The sequence below is a fragment of the Diceros bicornis genome, chromosome 36 (assembly GCF_020826845.1).
Source record: "Diceros bicornis minor isolate mBicDic1 chromosome 36, mDicBic1.mat.cur, whole genome shotgun sequence".
NCBI classification, from domain to species: Eukaryota; Metazoa; Chordata; class Mammalia; order Perissodactyla; family Rhinocerotidae; genus Diceros; species Diceros bicornis.
This window is the reverse complement of record NC_080775.1, coordinates 6,625,111-6,648,229: the sequence shown is the minus strand read 5'-3', so window position 1 is coordinate 6,648,229 and position 23,119 is coordinate 6,625,111. Positions and strand designations below refer to the sequence as shown.

Below are 23,119 nucleotides of genomic sequence, written 5' to 3'. Positions count from 1 at the left end.
AGAAAGTGGCCATATGTTCAGCTGTCTTCAATCCAATTGCTATTTCTGATTATACTGCATTCTAAATGGTTTTAATAAGATTCACAAAACTTGACCTAATTGAATCTTTCTCTTACTCATCAATGAATTTCGAAGATTTAAGTATTGATGATTTTTTAAAACTTTTGTGAGGCTTGCCATTACCTCGTTTGACATACCAACATATTCTGGCAAATGTCCCCAAATATCCACAGCCAAGAAACCTTTAAGGGTAATTATGTGTGTGCTTTTTTTTTAATTATATAATTCATTTATACAGAGAAATCATTTGATCTATTTACAGTCTTTTTCAATTTTCATTTCCACTGGCCAAATAGAGTTCACAGAACAGTCAATGTTTACTGGAACTGATCACCGTTATAAATCTGCCACGACACAGGGCTGGTAGTCCTCCTCCCCTAAAGACACGGTCTCACTGGAACAGGAACATTTCACAGGAAAAGATGCATCAGTCTTTTTTCTCTCAAGAATAAATCCACCAAAATTTATCTAATATGGATTTTCAATACATTTCATTGTTTCTTTTCAAACCCATTATTTGCAGGTATTATAAACCAAGGCAAATAAAGCTCACGTCCCCCCAGCCTTCTACAACTTACTACACACCATCAAGTTTAGCTTTTACTATCTCCTTTCACGTTCTGGCACAACCAGACATTTTTACTTTAAGACAAAACTACTCTCTTTTTCCCTCTTTTTTTTCTACTTATTACCAGTCAATTGCCTTCCTTTTGCTTTTCAGACAACACTAAAACTTTCAACAAAATCCTTAAGGTGGTTTTCTTTCAGTAGTCCAGAATGCACTGAGTCATTTCATGTGTGTTCACCACCCTGAAATGCTACACTTTTTTAAAAACTGCAATTTTCTCAATTGGCTCAAAAACAGTATGGCTTGGTTTCACTTGGTAAAGTTAATATGATTAAAAAAATTATATATATATATATATACACACATACACACACACATACACACACATTTTTAATCAAGGAAGAAAAATACTTTAAAGACATGCCAATTTGAAAAGGTATCAAAGTAAAAAAATAAAGCAAATACTAAAAGCTACTTTACAATAAAAAAAAATTAAATAATTGGCAGGTTAAATGAATGAAAAATGAGGAATGTGCAGTGAAAAACAAACTAATATAAAGCATTCCAGTTAATAAAATGGAAAACCTATTAAGTTTTATGCTTTGTTTTCCAAGGAACATTATGTGTCAACGTAAATTCCAAAATACCACAAACACATATTCCATGTAGATTTTAGGTGCCAATGTTAAAATTTCAAATTCTGCACGCAGAGTTTATTAAAGAAACACTGGTAAAATCCCAGCACCTGCAAAATTTTAAGTTTTGGCAAAAACTGTAACTATCACAATTGGTTGATATTGGAAAGTCATGATGAATGTAGAATGAGGAGAAATTTCATAAATATTTGATTACAAATACCAGGCTTGCATGTTCTAAATAATCAGAGGAAATATCTAAAAAAAATATAAAAAAAAAAAAGGATTTTAACAGTAATCTGTATATATATCTTTAGCTGCCATTAAAAAAAAAAAAAAAGAACAACAACCAAAACCAACCAAAAACATAGAAAATGTTACGACTGGTATTAAGCAACCCTGCAACGCTCCCATGCTCACATTACAAGAAACAACAACCTGTACACATTTATAAATAAACAGTCTCTCCACCAGTTAACGCACAGAGCTTCCTTTACACCAGAGTCTCTTTCCGTTTGCCACTCAGCTGGGCTTTGTCCCTTGCTTTACGGAAGCTAGACTGTGTTCGGGGCGCTTTTACACTCTTAATGTCATCTGCTGTGTGTCCTGGGGAGCCACATTCTGAAGCATCTCCATCAACTTCGACCTGAGTCACACTAGACGCTGTGGACATCCTTCTCTGGGCTCTGACGTTCCCAGCAGAGGGGTTGTTCTCTGTGTACTCCTCATGAAGCTCTGGCAAACCCTGCAGCTCAGAGGGACTGGCGGCCTGCTGGAAAGGGGCAATGGCGGTTCGAATACAATTGAACCACTGCTGCTTGTGGAATACATCATTGGCTTGCAGAGTGTGAGACTGGCCTGGAGACGGGTCTTGGAAGCGAACTCTAAAGATATTTTTAGCTGGAAAAACAAAAATTGAAAAAATAGGAAATCAGTCTTGAAAAAAAGTTTATTCTAGATAAAGTGGTCATACAATCTTAGTATAGGGGCTGGTATTGATATACTGTGCACTCTATTAGGTAGGTACATTAAATAAAGGCTATACATTACTTATTAGACACACCTGCTGACGTTATAGCAGCAAAGCACCTGACAACTCAATGGGTGTAAGAGGTAGAAGACAACGGAACCTATTTCATTAGTTTTTTATGTAGGGATAGAATTCTTAAAGATTTCAAAACTAAATTCATTTATGTTCTGAGTTTATGTTTTTTTAAACTATTTTAAAGCTTGTATTTTTACCTTTATCTGAGTTGCTGAAAGCCCCTCGAAAGGACCCTCCCATTCTCACATCTCCATCCTGCAGGTCTTCCAAGACCAGCTCTTGGACTGGGATCGGTTGCCGGTAAACCTGGTAAGAGTGACGCTCATTTCGTGTAACAGGCCGAGTCAAAACCAAGATGTCTTGAAACAGGAAAATGTAAAGTTTCTGGAGAAACAGGAAACAAATGCTTCCTAGCTATGGAACTTTGTGATTTTAAGGGATTGAAATCCATTGTTAAAATAACTTGATTTGACATTAATTTCATCAAATTTATTTATTAAGATGCCCCTTACAAATGACCCCATAAAGATGTGATTTCAAGGCTGTGCATGCTCTAGTTTGAGAGCTTTTCTAATTTCAGACTATATAACACTTTTTTTACTGGTGTGTAACATTAGATTAAGCAGTAGCTGAGTAAAAGCTATGTACCACAAAGACCTGGCTATCAGCAGTAACATGATGGAAACACCAGTACTGTATACTACAGTTTTCTAACAAAGTAAGGATTAAAAAGTGCAAGCTGGTAAAAATTTGAATGGTGCTATTCTGTCCCACACAAATTTAAGCCTTTATAGAATAATTAGACCTCATGATAGAAATCAGAGATTTCAACTTTTTCCAAAAAGAACCCCTCAAGCTATAAATTGGGCTTCTGAAAAGTACATAATGAAACAAAAATACCATTCCATGATTATGCTTAGTTCTAGCTGGTAATTTTGTAATTAAGATTTTAAAAATAAGTTTGCTTTCATTCAATCTGCTGCAGAAATTTGTTTAGTAGTGCTAAAAACTACTTCCATCACTATAAAGTAAACTCTTCACACTTTTTGAAGGACAGGCTTTTTTATTAAACATTATGGAACCAAGGATTTATTTAGAAAGGAATCCCTAGCCAAACAAGTTGATTTATGCTTCAAAACTAAGAAATAAAGTATTACAGATTCTCCAGAGACATTTAAGTCATTCTGTAAAGACAGCAACCAAATGTGTGCTTTATCAAAGCTGATAACATAAAACCAGTAACCTTTCATTATGTGATGAATTTATTTTATAAATCTACCTCAAAATTTATGTGGAAAAATTTGAACAGGATAGGAAAAGGAAAGCAATAGCTTACTTCACATTAGTATCCAAATAAATATACTTACATGTCCACTTTTATTCTTCAGTTCTCCATGGCAAAGCAATACCTTGCTTGCTTCAATTCTAGGATCCTTCTGCTTTTCATCCAGATACTCCAGTTTGTCAATGTAATACTGGCATTCTGATTCGCCTTTCTTCAAGTTGATGTCAGAGAGAACTTCTTGTATTATCAAAATCTAAAAATTATCAAGAAATTGATAGAGCATTTTCAGCATATTAACTTATCCTGTTTCCCTACAAAGCTAAAACGTCACATTAAAGTGATAGAATTTTTTTTTTTTTTTTGTGAGAAGATCAGCCCTGAGCTAACATCCATGCCAATCCTCTTCTTTTTGCTGAGGAAGACTGGCCCTGGGCTAACATCTGTGCCCATCTTCCTCCACTTTATATGGGACGCCGCCACAGCATGGCTTGACAAGCGGTGCGTCGGTGTGTGCCTGGGATCCGAACCCAGGCCGCCAGCAGTAGAGTGCGTGCACTTAACCGCTATGCCATGAGGCCAGCCCCTAAAGTGATAGAATTTTAAAGCTTGAAGGGACTCTAGAAATCAGTTAATTCAGTCAGTCCCTCCATTTTACAGATGAAGAAAAACCCTCAGCCAAATTGGGTGATTTGCCCAAAGTCACACAAAATTAGCTAGTAGAGAGATCATATTTGAATCGAGCCTTTTGATTAAAATGTAAACATAAAATGTGTTACATCTCTTTATTGCTTAGTGCACAGGGCACTAACGTATTGGGAACTTAAAACAAGAGAACACTTCACTATGCAGATTCAATATGCATAAGATTTGAGAGTATCATTGTATACCTTTCCAAGGCAAGCTAATAGATAAACTTGAAAAACACAAGAATCATTTATTGGACAACTTACAGCTTTCTCCAGCAGCTGAACATCAGGGTGGTCTTTTGGAGTGTGTCTAAGAATTTCTTTCAACAGTAAAGGGTATTTGACTAGGCGACTTCGAGGAATATCCAGGAAGCTCCAAAGATCTAGTTTTCGACTGAAGGGAGACTCAAGACATCGCTGGAGGAAGTCTTGGACTCTTGGATCCTGTTTCTTTTGATCAAGAAGAGCTTTGGCTGCCAGCTGGTTACTACAGTAGCCTTTGTAGGCATTCAAGCCCGGCAACTGAAGAATAATGAGAGAAAACAAAGTACGATAAGAGCCTCTTAACAGTTGAGTCCATTAGTAAGCCTGTGAACTTGAAAACAAAACTTACAGCTATTCTTGAACATTTTAACAAGCTGTGAAAATTTTCTTGCAGGTGATAATGGGTGTAGGAGAGTATTCTGGGCCAACATCAGTATGCCTTTTTCCAATTTCCCTAATTTGGCTAAATCCAGTCAAAAATCCACGACTTCTACTTCCCCCAACCTCAGTTGGATGCTTGTCTTCTGTATTCCCAGCACCCCTGAGCATTCCTCTATCCCATTCACTACGACCTTGAGACTGTTTATTAACTTGACTATTCTCTCACTAGATTATAGAGACTGTCGTACATCACTGAATCTCCAGTGATCTCTCCTAGAACAGTGCCTAGCATCTGGCAGGCACTCAGATGTTAACTGAAAGGATGAAACAGATAATTAACAGCATATAATGTGGGAATTCTGTCCAAGGAGGAACATATTTTTATAACAAAACTGTATCATTCATGAAGTATTTTTTAAAACAGACTGTAACTTCTTATAGCTATGTAAACTTAATCCCTTGGTTATCTGTTTTTAGGACCAGTTACTGGATCAAATGCATCTGATATTCATCACAAACGGCACGTATAGCATATCTGTAAGAAACCATCTGGAGTAAACAACTCGCTACATACCCAGTTCACAAGAATGTGACCAATCTGCTCCACTGTTCCACCAGGCTTAGTTGCTTCTCCTATTCTTGCCAATAAATCTGAAGTGTAAAAAAGCAGAAATACCAATAACAGGTTTTTTAAAAAAACAATTCAGCACTAAATTAGAAGTTTAGATTTAAAATTACTTGTGTTACTGCTGTTAAGATACCAATGAAAATTATGTAGCATATGTTACCTTCATGCAGAGGTATGTAAGCGTCCAAATCACCAAATATATGTGTGAGTTCCTCTTCTGACATAATAGACAACTTTAACATGGGGTCATGGTAGGCCTGTCAGAGGGGGAGAAATGTGTCACACAAAGAGATCAAGCAAATAAAACAGGATGAGAGATCTGTTTGAATGCAAGCATGACTAACTATATAAAAGCTAGCCTGGATTCTATTTGTGACACATAAAAGAAATTAAAGTATATGTTAATCCCGAAATAGACTCTCTTACTGATATTCATATTTGAAGATATGTCTAATAAACCTAATCTGAAAAAAGTATTCACCAGTAGATATCTTCTACTCTTCTACTTCTAAAGGTAGGAAAACTATCCTTTAGAATTTGTGAAATATAATTTTTAAAAACTAGAGTATATGATAAAAAGTTATTTACTGACCTTTCTTGCAAGCTTGAGATCCTCAATTAAATCCTGTTCACCTCGGGACATTTCATATATTGCCTAAAAAAAAATCCAGCAAACATCATTGGTCATTTCTTCCTTTGAGAAAGGAAAATTATATACAACTGATGTTTACCATTATTTAACTGATGTTCTGAACAGCACTTTTTAAAGTGACTCAGTCTGAAAACTATAATTCAGAATGGAATCTCAAATAAAAGGTTGCCATATGTTTTATAATTTTACCCATTTGAGTTGTTAAATTTGACGACTACCACCCATCACAAAATATTGCCCAGCATGTGTTATGAATTACCACTCAAATACAAAAATGCAAGTTGATTTTGCCATAGGCATTAGTTTGCTATTCTTCTGGCAAAACATATGTTTAAAAAACAGGGACTATTTTTTTTAGTATAAGCCAATAAATATGGTCTTGCTATTGGATGACAGCACCTCTTGCCGTTTGATTTCCTTGGTAGTTAGAGACTCCTTCATACTGACGTCTAGCATCTCCGACCACAGCACACTGCTTCTCCTCTTGGCAGGCGTGGGGACTGTCGATCTGCTTGATAACTTCTGGGCAGAAGCTGGGGATCTGCTGTCACCACGAAGGGTAAATGACTTAAAGGAAAAAACAAAGAGGTGAACAAAAGAGAAAAGATTTGGAGGATACAGTAATTATTCCCTCTTTTTCTTAAAAAATTAGAAAGACAAATTAAGAACAAAGTTCTGAGAATTTCTCAATGCATAAAACAATCATCTATCCAAGCTTCAATTTATCATTCTAAAATATTTACCTGCCAAAATTACTTTTTGGGAATAAAAACTATCCAAGACTATGCTTTGATATAAGATGCAAACTAATATAATGAGGCCGTATAAACATTATTCTGGTAACAGTATTCCTTACCAGCATATTCCAAAAAGGAAAGTTATATTTAGGTATAATAGGGCAAATCTGTTTGTACAACTCAAGGAAAAATACAAATTTTAGGCTTCTATAAAAAGCCCCTTTACTACATTACCCACCCTTCCCCCAACCCCTTACCTGTATTGTTTGACCAAAGCGTCTGACTGCTCCATTTCTTACAGGAGAGATTAAATTTGCCAAGGATGTGACCCGAGCTAGAGAGCGAACTCTTTTATTGCTTGGCTCCTGAAAAAACAAAAACAAGTTATACTAAGTGTGTATTTAGGTGTAATGATTTCAAACAAGTTTGGACAAGGTTGAGCTCTCTCAAAAACCAATTTGTACATTACAAAATACAGAAACATGGAACTCTGAAAAGGAATGTTGTTCTTCATCATTAAAAAACTAAGAACACTACTGAGTTGCAGTAATTTATTAAAAAACTAAGAACACTATTGAGTTGCAGTAATTTATTAAAAAATAAATGGTATAAAAAAGGTCAGTCAAATATCTGAATAGCACTCTGAGAACATAACAAATATTATCAGTAAACAGAAGAAAAACTAAAATTAAAAGAAAGGAGATTCTAAAATCCTATAGAACTTTTTACTTTAATATAGAGTAACTTTAATAAAAACACATTATTATTATGAAAAATTTCAAATATACACGAAAGTGGACAAGAGCATAATGGACTCCACATACTCAGCTTCAACACTTTTTGGTGTAACAATTTGTTTCATCTTTGCCCCTAGTGGGATATTTTAAAGCAAATCCCAGACATTATATTATTTCATTCTTAAATACTTCAGTTAGAGGACAGCTTTTAAGGAACATGTTTGACATTGGAATGGGTCAACTCTGAAGGCAGTGAGGTCCCTGTTATGGAAGGTGTTCATGCAGAGGCAGGACAGTGGTTAAAGAGAGCACTCAGGCTCTGGACTCAGACTGACTGGGCCCAAATTCTGGCTCTAGCACTTGCTAGGGAATACCCGGGGTCTCAGTTTCCTCATCTGTAAAATGGGGTTAATATTATAACTTCTCTTATAAAGTTGTTATGAAGATTAAGTAAGATACTTTTAGAAGTCTCAGAACAGTGCTTGGAACATATTAAGTTTTAGCAATTACTAAGATTCATTCTTAGGAATATTTCCACTTTATGCAAATGTTGGTATTTATAAATAATTTAGATCTTCTCTCATACATTTAACGTGTTAACTTAAAGGAAAAATATATATAAACTCAGAAGAAATAGTTATTATTCTACATATATTGTTTTTAAAATAATAATAGTATAACAAACACATCACTTAATCATTCAAGGATCTCAAAACTTTAAAAATTGCATTATTCTAATTTTATTGCTAGGAAAATGGAGGCATACCATTAGGTGACTCACACAGCTATTGAAATGAAGAAGGGCAGATCATAAACCAGGCCTATCTCTTCTAATGTCTATGTAGTATAACTGTTTGTTTGTATTTAGTGCCTTTGATAATTGTGGCATAGTTGACAAATTAATTTTGCTAAGAATTCAGAAGGATATATAATTAAAAATTAAATTAAAATTACCACTTAAAAATAAAAATTATCATTTAAAAATGAGATGAAAGATTTTTTCTAAAAATTCTTTGATATGACTAAAGTCATATAAAAAAGAGGTGAAGAAATTGAGTAAAAATAATCCCCTTGGAATAACTGAGGAATTTTGTGGCAGAAAGAGTTAAAATTCTCTGGAAAGAAACTTAAATGATTCGAATAGTCAAAGAAGCAATGGGACTTATTAAAGCTCCTAAAGGTCTACATACACATCAGAAAGGAATGTGACCTACTCCAGCAAGGAGGAGACTTTGTAGATAACCAAGGAGAATTCAGGCCTTTGAAGGCCTTAAAAGGTGGTTGTAGACCAACCCTGCTCCACCAAAATAATTAACTCTAAAGTAAAACTTTGAATATAAAGCCACTAAGGTGCAAATGTTAAATGAACTGAAAAAGAAACCTTCAAGAGATGTAGTAAAATGACATATTGTGTGGTCAAGGACACGTGTGAATGCCTTTACAATATACATCTGTGCAAGACTGAAGTGACACATGCACGGCAGAAGGTCCAGCATAAGGCATTCCTTTCTATTTAGTAAAGACAGTACAAAGAGTCTTCTGTTTGAACGGAGATATAATTACCTCACAAAGTAAGATATGGCAACGTTAACTAGAACAAAGCAGTTGTCAGAAAATTCTGTTTCACTTTTTGGAAACAGAGGTTAATTCCTCTTCTTTGTTTAAAGCCTAACAAATTTGACTTCCTAGTAAATCACAAAATATTTAATTTCAATTTAAAAGTCTTTGGAAAGGTGCTCTTTCCAGTAAATTTGAAAGGAAAAGTTAGTTTAGCTGGGAGGAAAGGAATTTTTGATATCTATTTTATTACACAAAATCAAATTAATGATAAAAAAATTCTTATCTTTATAGGATCAGTTACTCTACAACTACTGATTTCCTGGTAACTCAAAATTATGTGACATTTAAAATTAAAATTATAGAATTTAGATTTAGATAACTAAATGTATATCTAAAGCATCTTCCTGAAACTAATGTGGATTTTGTTTATGGTGTCTCTTTAGGGTGGCAGGATATTATGCTAAGCAGTATTTGGTGGTTATATGTTCCATAGTCTTTTAGAAACCCATCTATAATCCCACTTCTTCACAAAGAATATGTTAGTCTTAAGAGCTGATCTAATCTGTCTTGGTAAGAGCGCCCGCTAGCTTAGTCAGTACAGCATGAGACTCTTAAAATCTCTTGGTAAGACAGTATGGCGCTAACTCAGGAAATATGGGTGGCAGGTGGATGGCAGGACACCTTTGTATTTTTCACACATGCTTTTGGGGATCCAATAGAACTTTCCTGCCTTACTAAAAAGACATATGTGAAGAATGTTTGGCAGACACAACACAAACTTTTAGCATATGTATTTCAAAAGTATAAAAAAATTTAATGAATAAAATCACTTAAGTGTGATTGAAATGCAAAGGCATTATACTGAATATGGTTTACTACTAATTTCAGGACACATACACTATTTGAAAAAAAAAATCAAACAGAAAACTTCTATGGAAAAGTGATATGGAGTAGGCATTCATGGATCATCTATAAGGTTGGGACAAAAATTTGTCTCTTTTAAAATACAGGTTAGGATTTGGTCCACATGAGCTCCAACCAAAAGCAGTTTTTCTTTAGAGGTCCAGATGAACCATTTTAGTTATCTTGGTTTGGTTATTAAGAACCTAAAAATTTGCACTGTCATAAAACATATTTCTAAGATAAAATTTTTCAAGAACTGGTATTACACCCATATGTACAGTGTTTGGAGGTGAGGAAGGAAGAGGGGTAGGAGTCTACCTATCTTACCACCACCCAAAATAAGGCTTACATAATGCTTTTGTTGCTGTTGTTTATTTTTGTTTTGGAGTGTTGTTAACAGCATTACGCTTATTACAAGAAGCTAAAGAATGGGTACAGACATTGAAATTATACACTGTCTTCAAAACACAATCTGAAAATCTGTGGGAATAAACAAAGAATACCAACAAGTTTTACATGCTCAAGGAACTTTCCACTGTAGGCAACCTTTCACCTGGGCTAAAGTTCACTTAGATGGGAAAAAAGTCCCAACACCCTCTAACATAAATGTATGTTGTTTATTTACGTTAGCTTTTAACCCAACTATCTAGATTAGCTAGGCAATCACATGCATTATTATAGGGAATCTGCCTTGAGACTGAGTTTTTAATCAATCCATTTGTTTTACTAATCCACTTGTAGTCAAATTTTATGCCTTAAAATATTTCCTGGATATCCACAAACAGAAAATTGCTAAGATCAATTCAAAGTCTTTCATTGGGATGTACCTTACACATTAAAGGAACAACATGGAAAAATTCTGTTGTAAACTCAGTTTTTTTAATAAAGTTTTTTTTCTACTAACGATGTCATGTAAGAGGATATATGTTAGGATAGTATCTTCTACAGTCAACCAAATCAAGACACTTAAAAAAAAAATCAGTATGTATCTGGGTTTATTCGTTTGGGTTACTGGATAAATAATCTTCTGTATCTGGCAAAAACTTAAAGACTGAAAAGACAAAGTTATTTATAAAAATATAAAAGTGAGTTATCATGACATAGTATTTCTTCCTTTTCTATTTAGTAACACAAATAGTCAAATCTAATTATTTATTTAAGGCTGTGTTGCTAGTACTAAAAACCTGACAACATTCCTGGTGTTTTTAATCTTCAGAATATAGGTATGCCAGAAACACAGCTAGCATTTGATATCAAACAAGAAAGACTAGTTCTTGATGGTCCAAAAGATGATCAGTTTCAGTATTTACACTGATGACCACATATGACTTGCAACTCAAAGTGCTTACACATTTTGAGAAAACTGAAACATATAAGCAAAACCCAAAACCTAACAAACAGAAAAACAAAAACCAAAGCCAAACCACACCAAATGAAAGCATATCTCCTAATGATGGCAGCTATTTTAACTACCAAAAGGTGTGTATATGTATGATACACAGCTTTGCTGAGGTATACAACAAACTGCACATATCTCAAACACAGTTAGATACGTTTGATATATGTATATAAGCCACAAAACCATCACCATGATCAAGAAAAGAAGTATATAGTTAATTGAGTACAGGAACACTATTTCTATCACATAAGTGATAATATAGTTATACCATAAAGTATATACATTGTAGTATGCAGTATAAATAGAATACCCATATAGTATTAAATCAACTGTTAAAATTAAATAAAAATAGCCTAAAAATCACTTGACCTATTTTGATAAATGTTCATAAAGACTTTTAAAAACCACCATGACTTCAGACAAAGCAAGGAAGGTAGAAGTACCTAAATAATGATTCATTGGTTTAAATATTTTAACATATTTTTCTTTCGGAAGAAACAAAGTTGCACATGATAATCTTATTAGATGTGGAAAGAAAAGATAAAAATGAGCACTAGGTCAGAGAGCATTTTAGTTGCAATTTGTTCACTAGCATTCCCTTACAAGGAAGGGATTCTTCTTTTTCTCCTACTCCACAAAGCAGTTACTAAGACTAGGTAATATAAATGCAAGTTAAAAAAAAACAACTGTATCAAGCATCAGAAACATGACCAATTTAACCAAATTGAGCAGCATATACATTTCAAATCTTTTTCTTTCTCTATAAAAAGTTTGTGTACACTCAAGCTATGCTGTGTATAAACTGTACACTCAAGCTATGCTGTGTATAAACCTATCTATCATAGTTCCTAAACTAATACCATAGTTCCTAAACACATTTCAAACTTGCATATAAATCAAAGTCATGCATTTTAACACTCAATAACTTCAAAAGTTAAGTTTAGAATTATACTGTTAAAAAACTGTTAAAAATCTTAAAAGTTTCGTGGAGTTAGAAAACATTCCTTTGGCTTAATTTTTCTCTTAAAGTCTTACCTCTTGTTCTCTGAAGGACTGATTATTAACATCTAGGACTCGTATAGTCCTTTTAATAGGTAGGAGACCTCCAATCTCATCATGCGCCACCATGCTTTACCAAGTATCCCTTAAAAGTCTGTAGGATCAATCCACATCCGACTCAGCCCTATAACGAAGCACTAAACAGGCACACAAGCTTTTCTGCTGAGTGCTCAGCCACCCTGGGCAGCCATTTACCCATGCCTCTTCCCCGTGGTGGGGCCGCTTCTGCAAGCAGCAGTGAAAAAGCACAGACCTCAAGCTCTGTGGGCGGGCCAACTGCAGGCCAGGCTCTAGTGGGCGGGCACCTAAGGGACATGTGACTCCAGTTAACTGACAGCTGGGCACACCTAGGCTTCTCAGTTTTCGCTGTGCAAGAGAAAGCTCTTTATCAAGAGGTTTGGAATTTCTATAGCAAGAAGAGAAGGGAAAAGGAAACTGGGTTAATGTAAGGCTTTTCCTGATTTAAAAGGCATTCCCAAAGGGAAACTAATTGCTTATCCAGGTAACCTACTCTAGCAGTTAGTCACAGACAGGAATACTTTTCCTATAAATCCCTATTACCAAGAAAGGAATTTAGTATGGACAACTTGACAACTTTAAGTAAGAAAGTCGTAATTCAGAGTCAAATAACTGTATATACCAAAGAAAAGCCTAATTATCCAGGGACTTCGCTCTTATTTTACCTAAGTGCAAGCATATTCACAACTGTAAAATCAGCTAAGTCTTTATAAACTGGTTCCCGCTATTTTTTCGTAAGACTAGCAGAATAGGTACAGGAGGCACACATCAGTTCACTCTATTCCTAAAGTAAATCTCCCACAGGGCTATGGGTAAAATATAATTGGGCTACCTCAGATTTTAAAGTATTTCTTAGACTTAAAGGCAGATATTTTTTCTATGTTTTAAAAACTTGATATCTGTGTAAGAGATGTTTTATAACATAAATACATAAAAGGTGATTTCTGTTCTAAAAGGTCCTTCTCTATTCTGAATTAACCAATCTTGATATAGTCCTAACAGGGTCAAAAGACCTGCTTAAAAAGCCTTGCATTTTACAGACGAAAAAATGAGGTTCACAGAGGTGAAGTCACCCGCCTAAAGTCACGTACTAGTGACAGTCTCTAAATTTCTAGTCTAAATCCTTTCCCCTATGGAAAAGCACTATCTATGTCTTGGTTTGGTAGGCCTGCTATGAAGTAGATTTTCTTTCGCAGAAAGTACTGTAATCTCTTTTGAAAGGTAGGATTTTATCTTAACTGTATACTACTATGAATAATATGATGCTGGTAATTTGGAAAAACATTTCTATTCTTAGGATTTATTAGGATCAGAGAAATCTGAGAAATCCTCTATGTGGAAGGCACTATTCTAGATACTATGGGTGATACAAAAAAATAGGTTTCATATCTGCTGCTAAAGTGCTAAAAGACCATTGAGTAAAGGTAGGCCACACAAAGAGATAACTAATACAAGACAGCTTTTGAAAAATCCAAAATCAGTTGTATAGCTAGTAAGTGATACAGTATAGAGGAGAAACCACTTCTGGTAGTCTTCTGAGCTGAGGTGGGGTTGGGAAAGATGCTAGGGAAGAGGCTGTAAGACGTTATTTCAGTAATGCCTTGAAGGCCATGTTATGATTTTTGTAGGTCTAAGCAAGGAAAAAGTGCAATGCTTTCCCAAAGGAGTATGAGAGACTGAACTCGCAGTGTCCGGTCACAGGCTGTGGGTCAAGACAGAGGAGCAGATGCTTTTATTGAGCAGGTGAGAGAGATAATGAAAGTTATGTCATAAGCTGGTGTTTAAGATGGTCTGAAAGATGACTGGAAACATAATGCAAAAATCACAATCAGGTATCAAGAACTTTGCCTAAAGTAGGGACAGTAGGAAAGGAAAAGGATATATGCAAGAGACAACATATGCGAGAAGTCAAAGATGCCTATGATTTTAAAGCTAGGATGGGTAACTGTTAATGCAAATAAAGAAACAAGGAAGAACCAGCTTTGAAAGAAAATTCTGAGCTTCATTTTAGATAAACTAGTCTGAGGTGGTAGAAGAACACGCAAATGAAAACACTGAGCTAGAACTTGGAAATGTTGGACAAGGAATTAGAAGAGGCCACAGGGTAGATTTAGGCTGGCGAGTCAGATACACAGAGATCAGAGTTGAAGCTCTCGGAGTAAATGAGATGCCTGGGAGAGAAAATCTGGATAAAAAGAACAGGAGTCCAAGGATCTAACTTAGGAGAAATGCAAGGGAAAAAGAATTTTGCAAAAGGAACAGTCAGAAGGAAAGAAACAAAGCAAGATGCCAAGGGAAGAAAAGGTGTTAAAGAGGCAAAAAGGTTAAGAGGGTAAGAAAAGATTCATGGATTTAGCAATTACAAATTTAATGAGGACCTCAAGTGTGCTAGTTCAGTGGAATCAAGACAGAAGAGAAGTTACAAAGGTTGAAGAGTGAATAAAGCAGAATCAACAGTGGGCACAGACTATTTATAATGACAATCTATAAGAAAAACAATTTACTAAGACTTGCAGGACAGTGTTACTTCTTGCAGGAAGGACCAACACTACCCTTTTGTAAATACCAGTGTGTTTTATATTCACAATGATGTTAATAACTCGTCTTTCTGCTTTGAAACCTTTTAAAAAAATAATGGTGATTGGTTATACTTCATCTATCTATCCTTTATTACCCGGTCACATTTGGGCAATATGTGTGATGTGGTTGGCTTTAAGAGGGGCTGACTGTTTGTAGAAGATAGTTCTATACAGCATTCAAGTGGAAACACCTTAGAGATCACGGAATCTGGATTCCTAATTTTACAGGTAAGAACACTGATCTACATAAGCCTTCAGAACTAGTCAGAGGCTAGGATAGAACCCAGCAGTCTGGTTCAGTTAGTGTCATCAATTAAAAATGGTGCAAGTGAGCCCAGCCCTGTGGCCTAGTGGTTAAAGTTCTGCATGCTCTGCTTCAGACCCGGATCCCGGGTGCAGACCTACTCCACTCACCGGTCATGCTGTGGCGGTGTCCCATATACAAAAAAATAGAGGAAGATCGGCACAGACGTCAGCTCAGGGCTAATCTTTCTCAAGCAAAAAAAGAGGAGAATTGGCAACGGATGTTAACTCCAGGCAAAGCTTCCTCAGAAAAATAAAAAAAAAAGGTGCAAGGTCAATACTTTATGGCCACTAGTTTCATAAGGGAAGAAAGGACTTATGCACAGTGAGAGTTAGGAAAGAAGCTGCTAGGGCATTCTTATGGGTCTCCTACCTGACATCTTTCCCCAAACTATGTTTTTCTATTCAGTTGTCACAGAGGTGAAGCCAAGATAATGAGGGGAGGAGAGATATCTCATTTCTGTCCTTTAGCTGAGGATCCAAGAGGTAAAGGCAGAAGTCTTTATATGTAAAAATAGAAAGCCTACAGGAGCCAAATAGGATCTAATGGTGATAGTCACAGCATAAAAATCCCAGCTCATCAACCCTAAAAATCTTAGTTTCATTTTGAATGTTTACGTTTGTGGTCTAAATATAATTTAGACAACTGTTGATAGCATCTGAAAAAGCAACAGTGAACATGGGATGTTCAGTTAGCACTCTGAGTGATGAGCCTGAGAGACTTTTCAGTCTTAGCAAATGCTCCATAAAACCAGAGGACTGAAAAGGTCCTTGGAGATCATTAACTCATCCTCCTCAGTTTTCTCAGGAGGAAACTGAAGGACAGCGGTGAAAAGAAAAGAGAAATTTGAGTCCTTACTCTGTGCTAGGAGCTTTATGTATGTTATCTTATTTAACCAACCTTTTTATTTATTTATTTTTTTTTGAGAAAGATTGGCCCTGAGCTAACATCTATTGCCAGTCTTCCTCCTTTTTCCCTTTTCTCTCCAAAGCAGTAGATAGTTATATGTCATAGTTGTACATCCTTCTAGTTGCTCTATATGGGATACCACCTCAGCATGGCTTGATGAGTGGTGTGTAGGTCCGTGCCCAGGATGCACACCAGCGAAGCCCGGGCCACTGAAGCGGAGCGCATGAACTTAACCACTATGCCACCAGGATGGTCCCTAACCAGCTTTATGAAGTATGTACTATTATCTCCATTTACAGATGGAGGAAACCAGGACTCAGAAAGTTTAAGAAACTTGTCCAAAATTGCATGGTTAATCAATGGCTGGATAGGTTTGAATCTGGGCTGCTCAACCCCTATTACAATATGCTTTCCAGAAAAGACAATACATGTAACACCTTTAGCACATACTCAGTACATACTCAGGGCTCAGACAGTGCTAGCTGTCATTCCGTGAGTTAGGAGCAGAGCTAGGGTTAAAAGTCTCCTTAGAGCTTTTAAGGTGTTTCAAATTTATAAATTTAAAAATTAAATTGAGTTGACTAAAAATAATAATGCAGCTTTGTAAAAGATACCAAGTCTTTGGTAAATTACTGGTTTCCAAAGACCAAAGGTGTAGTTATAGCCTCTGTTCTTCTGCTTTTATGAAGCCTTTAATGCTTTTTTTCCTAAAATATGAATAAGGTAAAGAGAAAGATAACCTTGCTTCCCTTCTCTATAGAAAAAGGACTGTTAGGCTATTTCCTTTCTTTTCTTTTCTTTCTTCTTTTTTTGAAGATTTATTTTATTTATTTTCCCCCCAAAGCCCCAGTAGATAGTTGTATGTCATCTACACATCCTTCTAGTTGCTGTATGTGGGACGCGGCCTCAACATGGCCAGAGAAGCGGTGCGTCGGTGCACGCCCGGGATCCGAACTCGGGCCGCCAGCAGCGGAGCACGCGCACTTAACCGCTAAGCCACGGGGCTGGCCCTCCTTTTTTTCTTTTAATGTGAAATTAGAATTCTGCAATTTAGAAATAAATTAGAGCTGAAGAATAATCATTACTTTTTTTGGTCTAGATACTATTTGTTTTTATTTACTTTTGTCTGGAACAAAAACAACCAATTGGAAATTAGGCTAGGAAAGCCATATAATAGGTAAAGAGAAAAGAAAATCTAAGTTCTCTGCTGCCCTCTACATGGGATATTGTGAAACGCAACTGCCAACCTGCTTTTTTCAAAGTTGTAAGGACCTTATATAGATGACTACATAAACAGTCTTTAATATGTAGAGAAATATGGATGACAGTAAAATTTGTATCTTCAGCCCTTGTATAGCACTCATGTTTTATATTACTAAATTAAACATATATTTAAAAATCACACAAGTATATGAAAAGATTCTACAGTTCATAAGAAGTATTTTAGGACTTTTTCTAAATATAAGAAAACTATGTTCCATTTTAAAACTCTAGAGTTCAAAATTACAAATAACTACTATGAATCTCACTAGAAGTAGATTAAAAATAGAATTTCAAATCTTACTAAAAAAGGAAGGATTGAAATATTAACAAAATAGAACTTCTGAGAAACCAGAGTTCCAAAATGTCTAGTAATGAGTTAAAAACAACAACAAAAAAAGGCAGTTACAGTTGGATGAGTACGAAAGAAGTCAGTGGATTTGAGTTTTTAATATCATTTAGATTAAAAATTTGAGTGTCTCCAAGCTTTACTAAATTTGGTTTGGGAAAAGATCAATTCAGATCAGTTAAATACTACTAGAAAGACTGTAAACAGAATAGGTGACAGGTTGAGAAGTTTGGTATTATCAAACCCCAAAACCATGGTTCTTTTTACGACAATACAAACAGCAAATAAAATGGAGTATTGGTGCTGTCAGTGGTGACTTTCAATCTCAAGTACACAGGATAACAAATAATTTCCAGTATAATGTAAGATCACTTATGCTTATGTAACAGGATGTTGAGTGGGCTTTTTCCCTGAAACTCAGCTAAGGCCAAAACATGAAGACAAACGATATTGGGTCTTGTGTCCAGCCTCCTATTTTCTCAGCCCACTTTTTACTTCAGTCGTTGCCACAGCACCAGCTCCAGGACAGCAGCTTGCCTCAGCTGCACTGTCTCTCTTGCTTTCCACCCAGGGCTTCTTGGACGCCGGAGTGTGGGATTTACATGCATAGCCTGGTAGCGTGAGGGATTATTACCCGCCGGGGCAACAGCTGACTAGTGGAGCACCGGAGCTGGTGGATAAAAGCTCCTTCTTCAGTCCCTTGAGAAGACAATTCTGCAGTGTATTTTACATGGCTCTTCAGAAGGTCCCAGCAAGATCAAGCCCCAGTTGCTCACAGTGGTGACCAGCCTAATTAAAGACACTTGCATTAGCTGCCTCCTTCTTCTGTTTCACTTCCCAATTCCTGTTTCCTGGGACCAAACCTCAAAACAGACTATCTGCCTATTAGCTCACATCTCAGGCTCTGATTTCTGGAGGGAACCCTGGCTAAGACATTGACACTGAGACTGGCCCTAGAGATTAGACACACAGGATGGGATTGTGGAACTGGGTCACTCGGTAAAACGGTGATAAGGACTATAGGTATGGGTTGGGTACAGATGGAGTGGTGGCAGTGGCGGCAAATGAACATGGGGGAAATGGTAGTTATAAGGATTGTCGAGCTGGCTGGCTTTTGTTAATTGCCTTAAAAGCCTTGAAAAAGCAGCTGGTAACCTTTATAATATTCTCAGAGTCATTATGACAGGAAGGGCCAAGTGGGAGCCCCTGAAATATCACCTCCTACACCTGGGCCAAATTAATAAATAGAAGCAATATTTCACACCAACAGAAAATGCAGAGATAGCCATCAAAGTTATAGCAGGCAGCAGTGGTAGTCTCCACTATATCTCCATTCAAATAATCTGTATGCTTCCTACCATGAGATGGACTGTGATGGCTAACAGTGGACTATTGTAAACTTAACTCAAGTGGTAGCTTTAAGTCTCAGCTGTTGTGCAAGATGTAGAATCTTTACTGGAATAGATCAACACATCCTCTAGCTTTTGGTATATGGCTACTGATCTGGCCCTTGTGTTCTTTTCAATTCCCGTTAGTAAGGAGGATCAAAAGTAGTTAGCTTTTATGTGGGAAGAACGGTACTCTATATTGCATGTCTTGAGGCTAACTTTTCTGATCTCTGTCGTAGAGTCCACAAGGACCTCGATATCCACAGAACATCATGCTATCCAGTATACTGATGACATTATACTAACAGGGCCCGGTGAACAGGAAATGGCAAGTATTCTAGACACCCCAGTAAGTCAAATGCACGCCATGAAAATTCAAGGGCTGCCACATTAGAAAAGTTTTAATAGGTCCAATGGCCTGAGGATTTCTGGGATCTCCCCTCCAAGGTAAAGGACAAGTTGTTGCACCTTGCATTCTCTAGCACTAAGACAGAGGCACAGCACTACGTAGGACTCCTTACCTGTTGCAGGGAGCATGTATTGCATTTGGAAATTCTGCTCTGACTCTTTAATGGAATAATCTGAAACGCTCAGTTTTGAGTGGGACCCAGAGCAAGAGAAGTCTCTGTAGCAGCTTCAGGCTGTGGTGCAAGCTGCCCTGCTGCTCAGGCCACGTGACTCAACATATCTCATCAACCTTGAGGTATCTATGGTAGACAAGGGTGCTGTGTGATGTCTCTGGCAAGGCCAGGAAGAGAATTGCAATGAGGATCCCTAGGCTTCTGAAGCTAGGCTATACTTTCCATGGGAGGAGACTACTTGCTGTTTGAACAGCAGCTCCTGGTGTGCTAGCAGTCCTAGTAAAGACTGAGGACCTGCTCATGGGACATCATGTGACTAATGTAAGCAGAGCTGCCCAAAATGAACAGTGTCAGGTCTACTGAATTACAAGGTTGGGCAGGTATGGTGACAATCTATTATACAATGGAAATGGTCTATCTGGAATCAGGCTTGAGCAAGACCAAGGGGCATAAGTAACTTAAATGAACAGATGTCCCAGAATGCCATGTTACCTCATACATTACCCTGATATTTCCCCTTCAACTCCTCATTTGGTGGTCCGGGTAGGGATGGTTCTCAATAACCAACTGACAGAGGAGAAAAACTTGGCCCTAGTACATGGGTGGATTAGCTTCATCTGTTGTTATGAGCACTACTATGGACCACTACTGCATTGCAATCCATTTAGGGATAATCCTGAAGAAGAGTGGTAAAGGGAAACACTTCCAGCTGGCAGAGCTGTAAGCAGTATGCTTGGTCGTTCACTTTGCATGGAGGGAGACAGGGCACGAAGTACAGATACATACAGGCTCCTGAGAAAGTAGGGAATGGCTTGGCTGACTGTTCAGGGGCTTGGAAGGAGCAAGATTGGAAAGGTTGAGACAAGAAATTTTGGAAAAGAGGCATATAGATGAACCCATGCAGTGTGCACAAAATGGGAGGATCTTTGTCTCATGCTAATACTTATCAAGAGTATAAAGGTACTAGTACCTAAGAGGCACTACAGAATGATTTATCCTGTGCATATCAGCAAGTCTCTCTCCTGGACCATTCCAGCCCTTATGCAATAGGCCCACGAAGAGAGTAGCTATGACGGCAGGTACGGAGGTTATGTGTGGGTCCACCAGCAGGTCTCTCACAAAGGCTGATCTAGCCATTGCCACTGATGAATGCCCAACCTGCCAGCAGTTGAGAAATGATGTTGAAACCTGGACACATAGATCTGAGTAGACCTGGTGACCCTCTGCTTCTATAGTGGACAATGATTCATCCTTCCTGGAACAGACATCTCTCCTGGATGTTGAATTTCCTTCTCTATCTTCAGGGCCTCTGCCAGCACCATCACGTGAGGGGCTTGTATAGTGCCTGCTTTACTTGCATGAGATCCCACTCAACCCTGCCTCAGACTTAGGGATCCATTTTATAGCAAAGCAGTTACAACAATGGAAAGATAATCACTTGGTCTACTGGTTCTTCCATACACTCCCTTATCCAGAAGCAGACAGCTTAACAGAATGACAGAATTGTATATTTAAGGTTTAGCTATTGCACTAGCTCAGGGACAAAATTGTGAAGGGTTGGAGCACTGTCCTTCAGAATGTGATACATGTGAAACAGCCTATATATGGTGCCTTGCCCTCAACAGCTATAATACTTGGTACCAGGAATCAAGCAGTGGAAGTAGAATTGGTCCTTCTCACCATCGTTCCCAGATGTGGTGTTTCCATTGCTACAACCTGGCTCTGTTGCAAAGGGACAACTGTAGTTATCACTGCTCAACAAAGATAAAGAAACTAAGAGCTCAGACCTCTCAAGGACGAAGGTGGAGCAAGCAACTTAGATCCCACTGAAGTGCTGGCCAGGGGTGAGGGAAATCTATTATGGAGGTAGAGGAGTGAGATGTTTATCAATTATGGCTTCATGCAGGAGCAGAGATTGTAGCTCGTTCCCTGTATTAAAACTTGCAGAGATTGCGGCTAGCCACTACCCGAAAGCCTCTGTGACAGACTGGATTTAATAGAGTGCATGGGCACATCTGAATAGTGCAAGGAGTGTACGGTACCAAACATCACTTGTATCCTCCTCCTCACGTGCCCTCACCTTATCTTTTAATCAGTTGCATTACAAATCACTCACTTTCTGCTCTAGGGCTTCTTTAATGCTTCATCAATGTACAACTTGAAAATACTAGGGAGTATATACCCACCCTATGGGGCAACCCTGAACCAAAAGGGGATGGGGGCCAGTAAGGGAAACCTCTCCTCCTCCACCTGTGAGGACATTCTACATGAGTGCTCAGAGGGGCCCAGCGGTCAAGTCAACAACATACCCTGGTATTGGCTTTTCTTTCTTCCTTGTTTCATTCTCTTCAGTCCCTTATTTCTCCAAATAAACTACCTGCATGCCAGCCTTGCCTCAGGTTCTACTTTCTGGGGGAAACCTTGGATAAGACACCCACATTTTTAATTCAAAGGAGGCTTTAGCAAGTGGCACCAGCTGAGGGTGAGAGAACTCTACTACGGGTGGTGGAGGAGTAAGATAAAGTGTTTCAATTATGGCTTCCCCGCAGCTCTCACTCCTAAGAGCTTGATCAGGGAATGAACCATTCATACCAGCTATAGACATCTTTACTTCATCCCTCTAGGAAAAATAAGAAAAGGCAGAGAAATAAAGTTGTTGGTCTTTGGGGGCCTGTAGTTTTCTTGGAAAGAGACTATTCTCTCAACTCGAGTTTTCCTTCCCTTAGGGACTCTCAAGAGGAGAGAGGGCCAAGGTGGCACTGACCCCACATGAGATTCTGGTTCCACTAGTACAAGGAATCGAGATAAGATTGGGGATCTGATCTTACGGGGATGGTTGTACCAGGGTACGCAAAGAGCAGCATGTATTGGAAGGGTACACAGTATGCTACCTGCTAGAGGTCATTCAAAACATGTAGCTAAATCTTACAAGAGACTACCAATACCTAGGGGAGTTTCACAGAAATGGATCCCTCATTCGCAGGGTGTGATGGAGTCACCACTCATTCTCATTGATCCTATAGAGGACAAGTTAGAACAGAAGTTACAGCCAACAATGAAAAGGATTGTAATCTCATCCAGTAAGGTAAAGAGACTTTACCCTAGTTTTACTCCTTTCTTCTTGCTTAACAT

General features: G+C 37.6%; 1 protein-coding gene across 2 annotated transcripts in view; it reads right to left on the bottom strand.

Moving 5' to 3' along the window:
• Nucleotides 1-254: 254 nt before the first annotated feature.
• Nucleotides 255-23,119, bottom strand: part of NET1 (neuroepithelial cell transforming 1) — a 73,406-nt gene continuing 50,541 nt past the window's right edge. The window contains exons 1-10 of one of the 2 annotated variants that reach the window (XM_058532355.1): nt 12,576-12,803; nt 7,199-7,306; nt 6,604-6,771; nt 6,145-6,207; nt 5,713-5,809; nt 5,499-5,575; nt 4,544-4,801; nt 3,676-3,846; nt 2,506-2,692; nt 255-2,163 (exon numbers count right to left, since the gene is read on the bottom strand). In XM_058532355.1, the coding sequence (XP_058388338.1) occupies nt 1,757-2,163; nt 2,506-2,692; nt 3,676-3,846; nt 4,544-4,801; nt 5,499-5,575; nt 5,713-5,809; nt 6,145-6,207; nt 6,604-6,771; nt 7,199-7,306; nt 12,576-12,668 (1,629 nt within the window). In that variant the 5' untranslated portion in view covers nt 12,669-12,803 and the 3' untranslated portion in view covers nt 255-1,756. Of the gene's footprint in view, nt 2,164-2,505; nt 2,693-3,675; nt 3,847-4,543; nt 4,802-5,498; nt 5,576-5,712; nt 5,810-6,144; nt 6,208-6,603; nt 6,772-7,198; nt 7,307-12,575; nt 12,804-23,119 lie in introns of those variants that run through there. The other variant, XM_058532354.1, reaches the window with a different exon arrangement.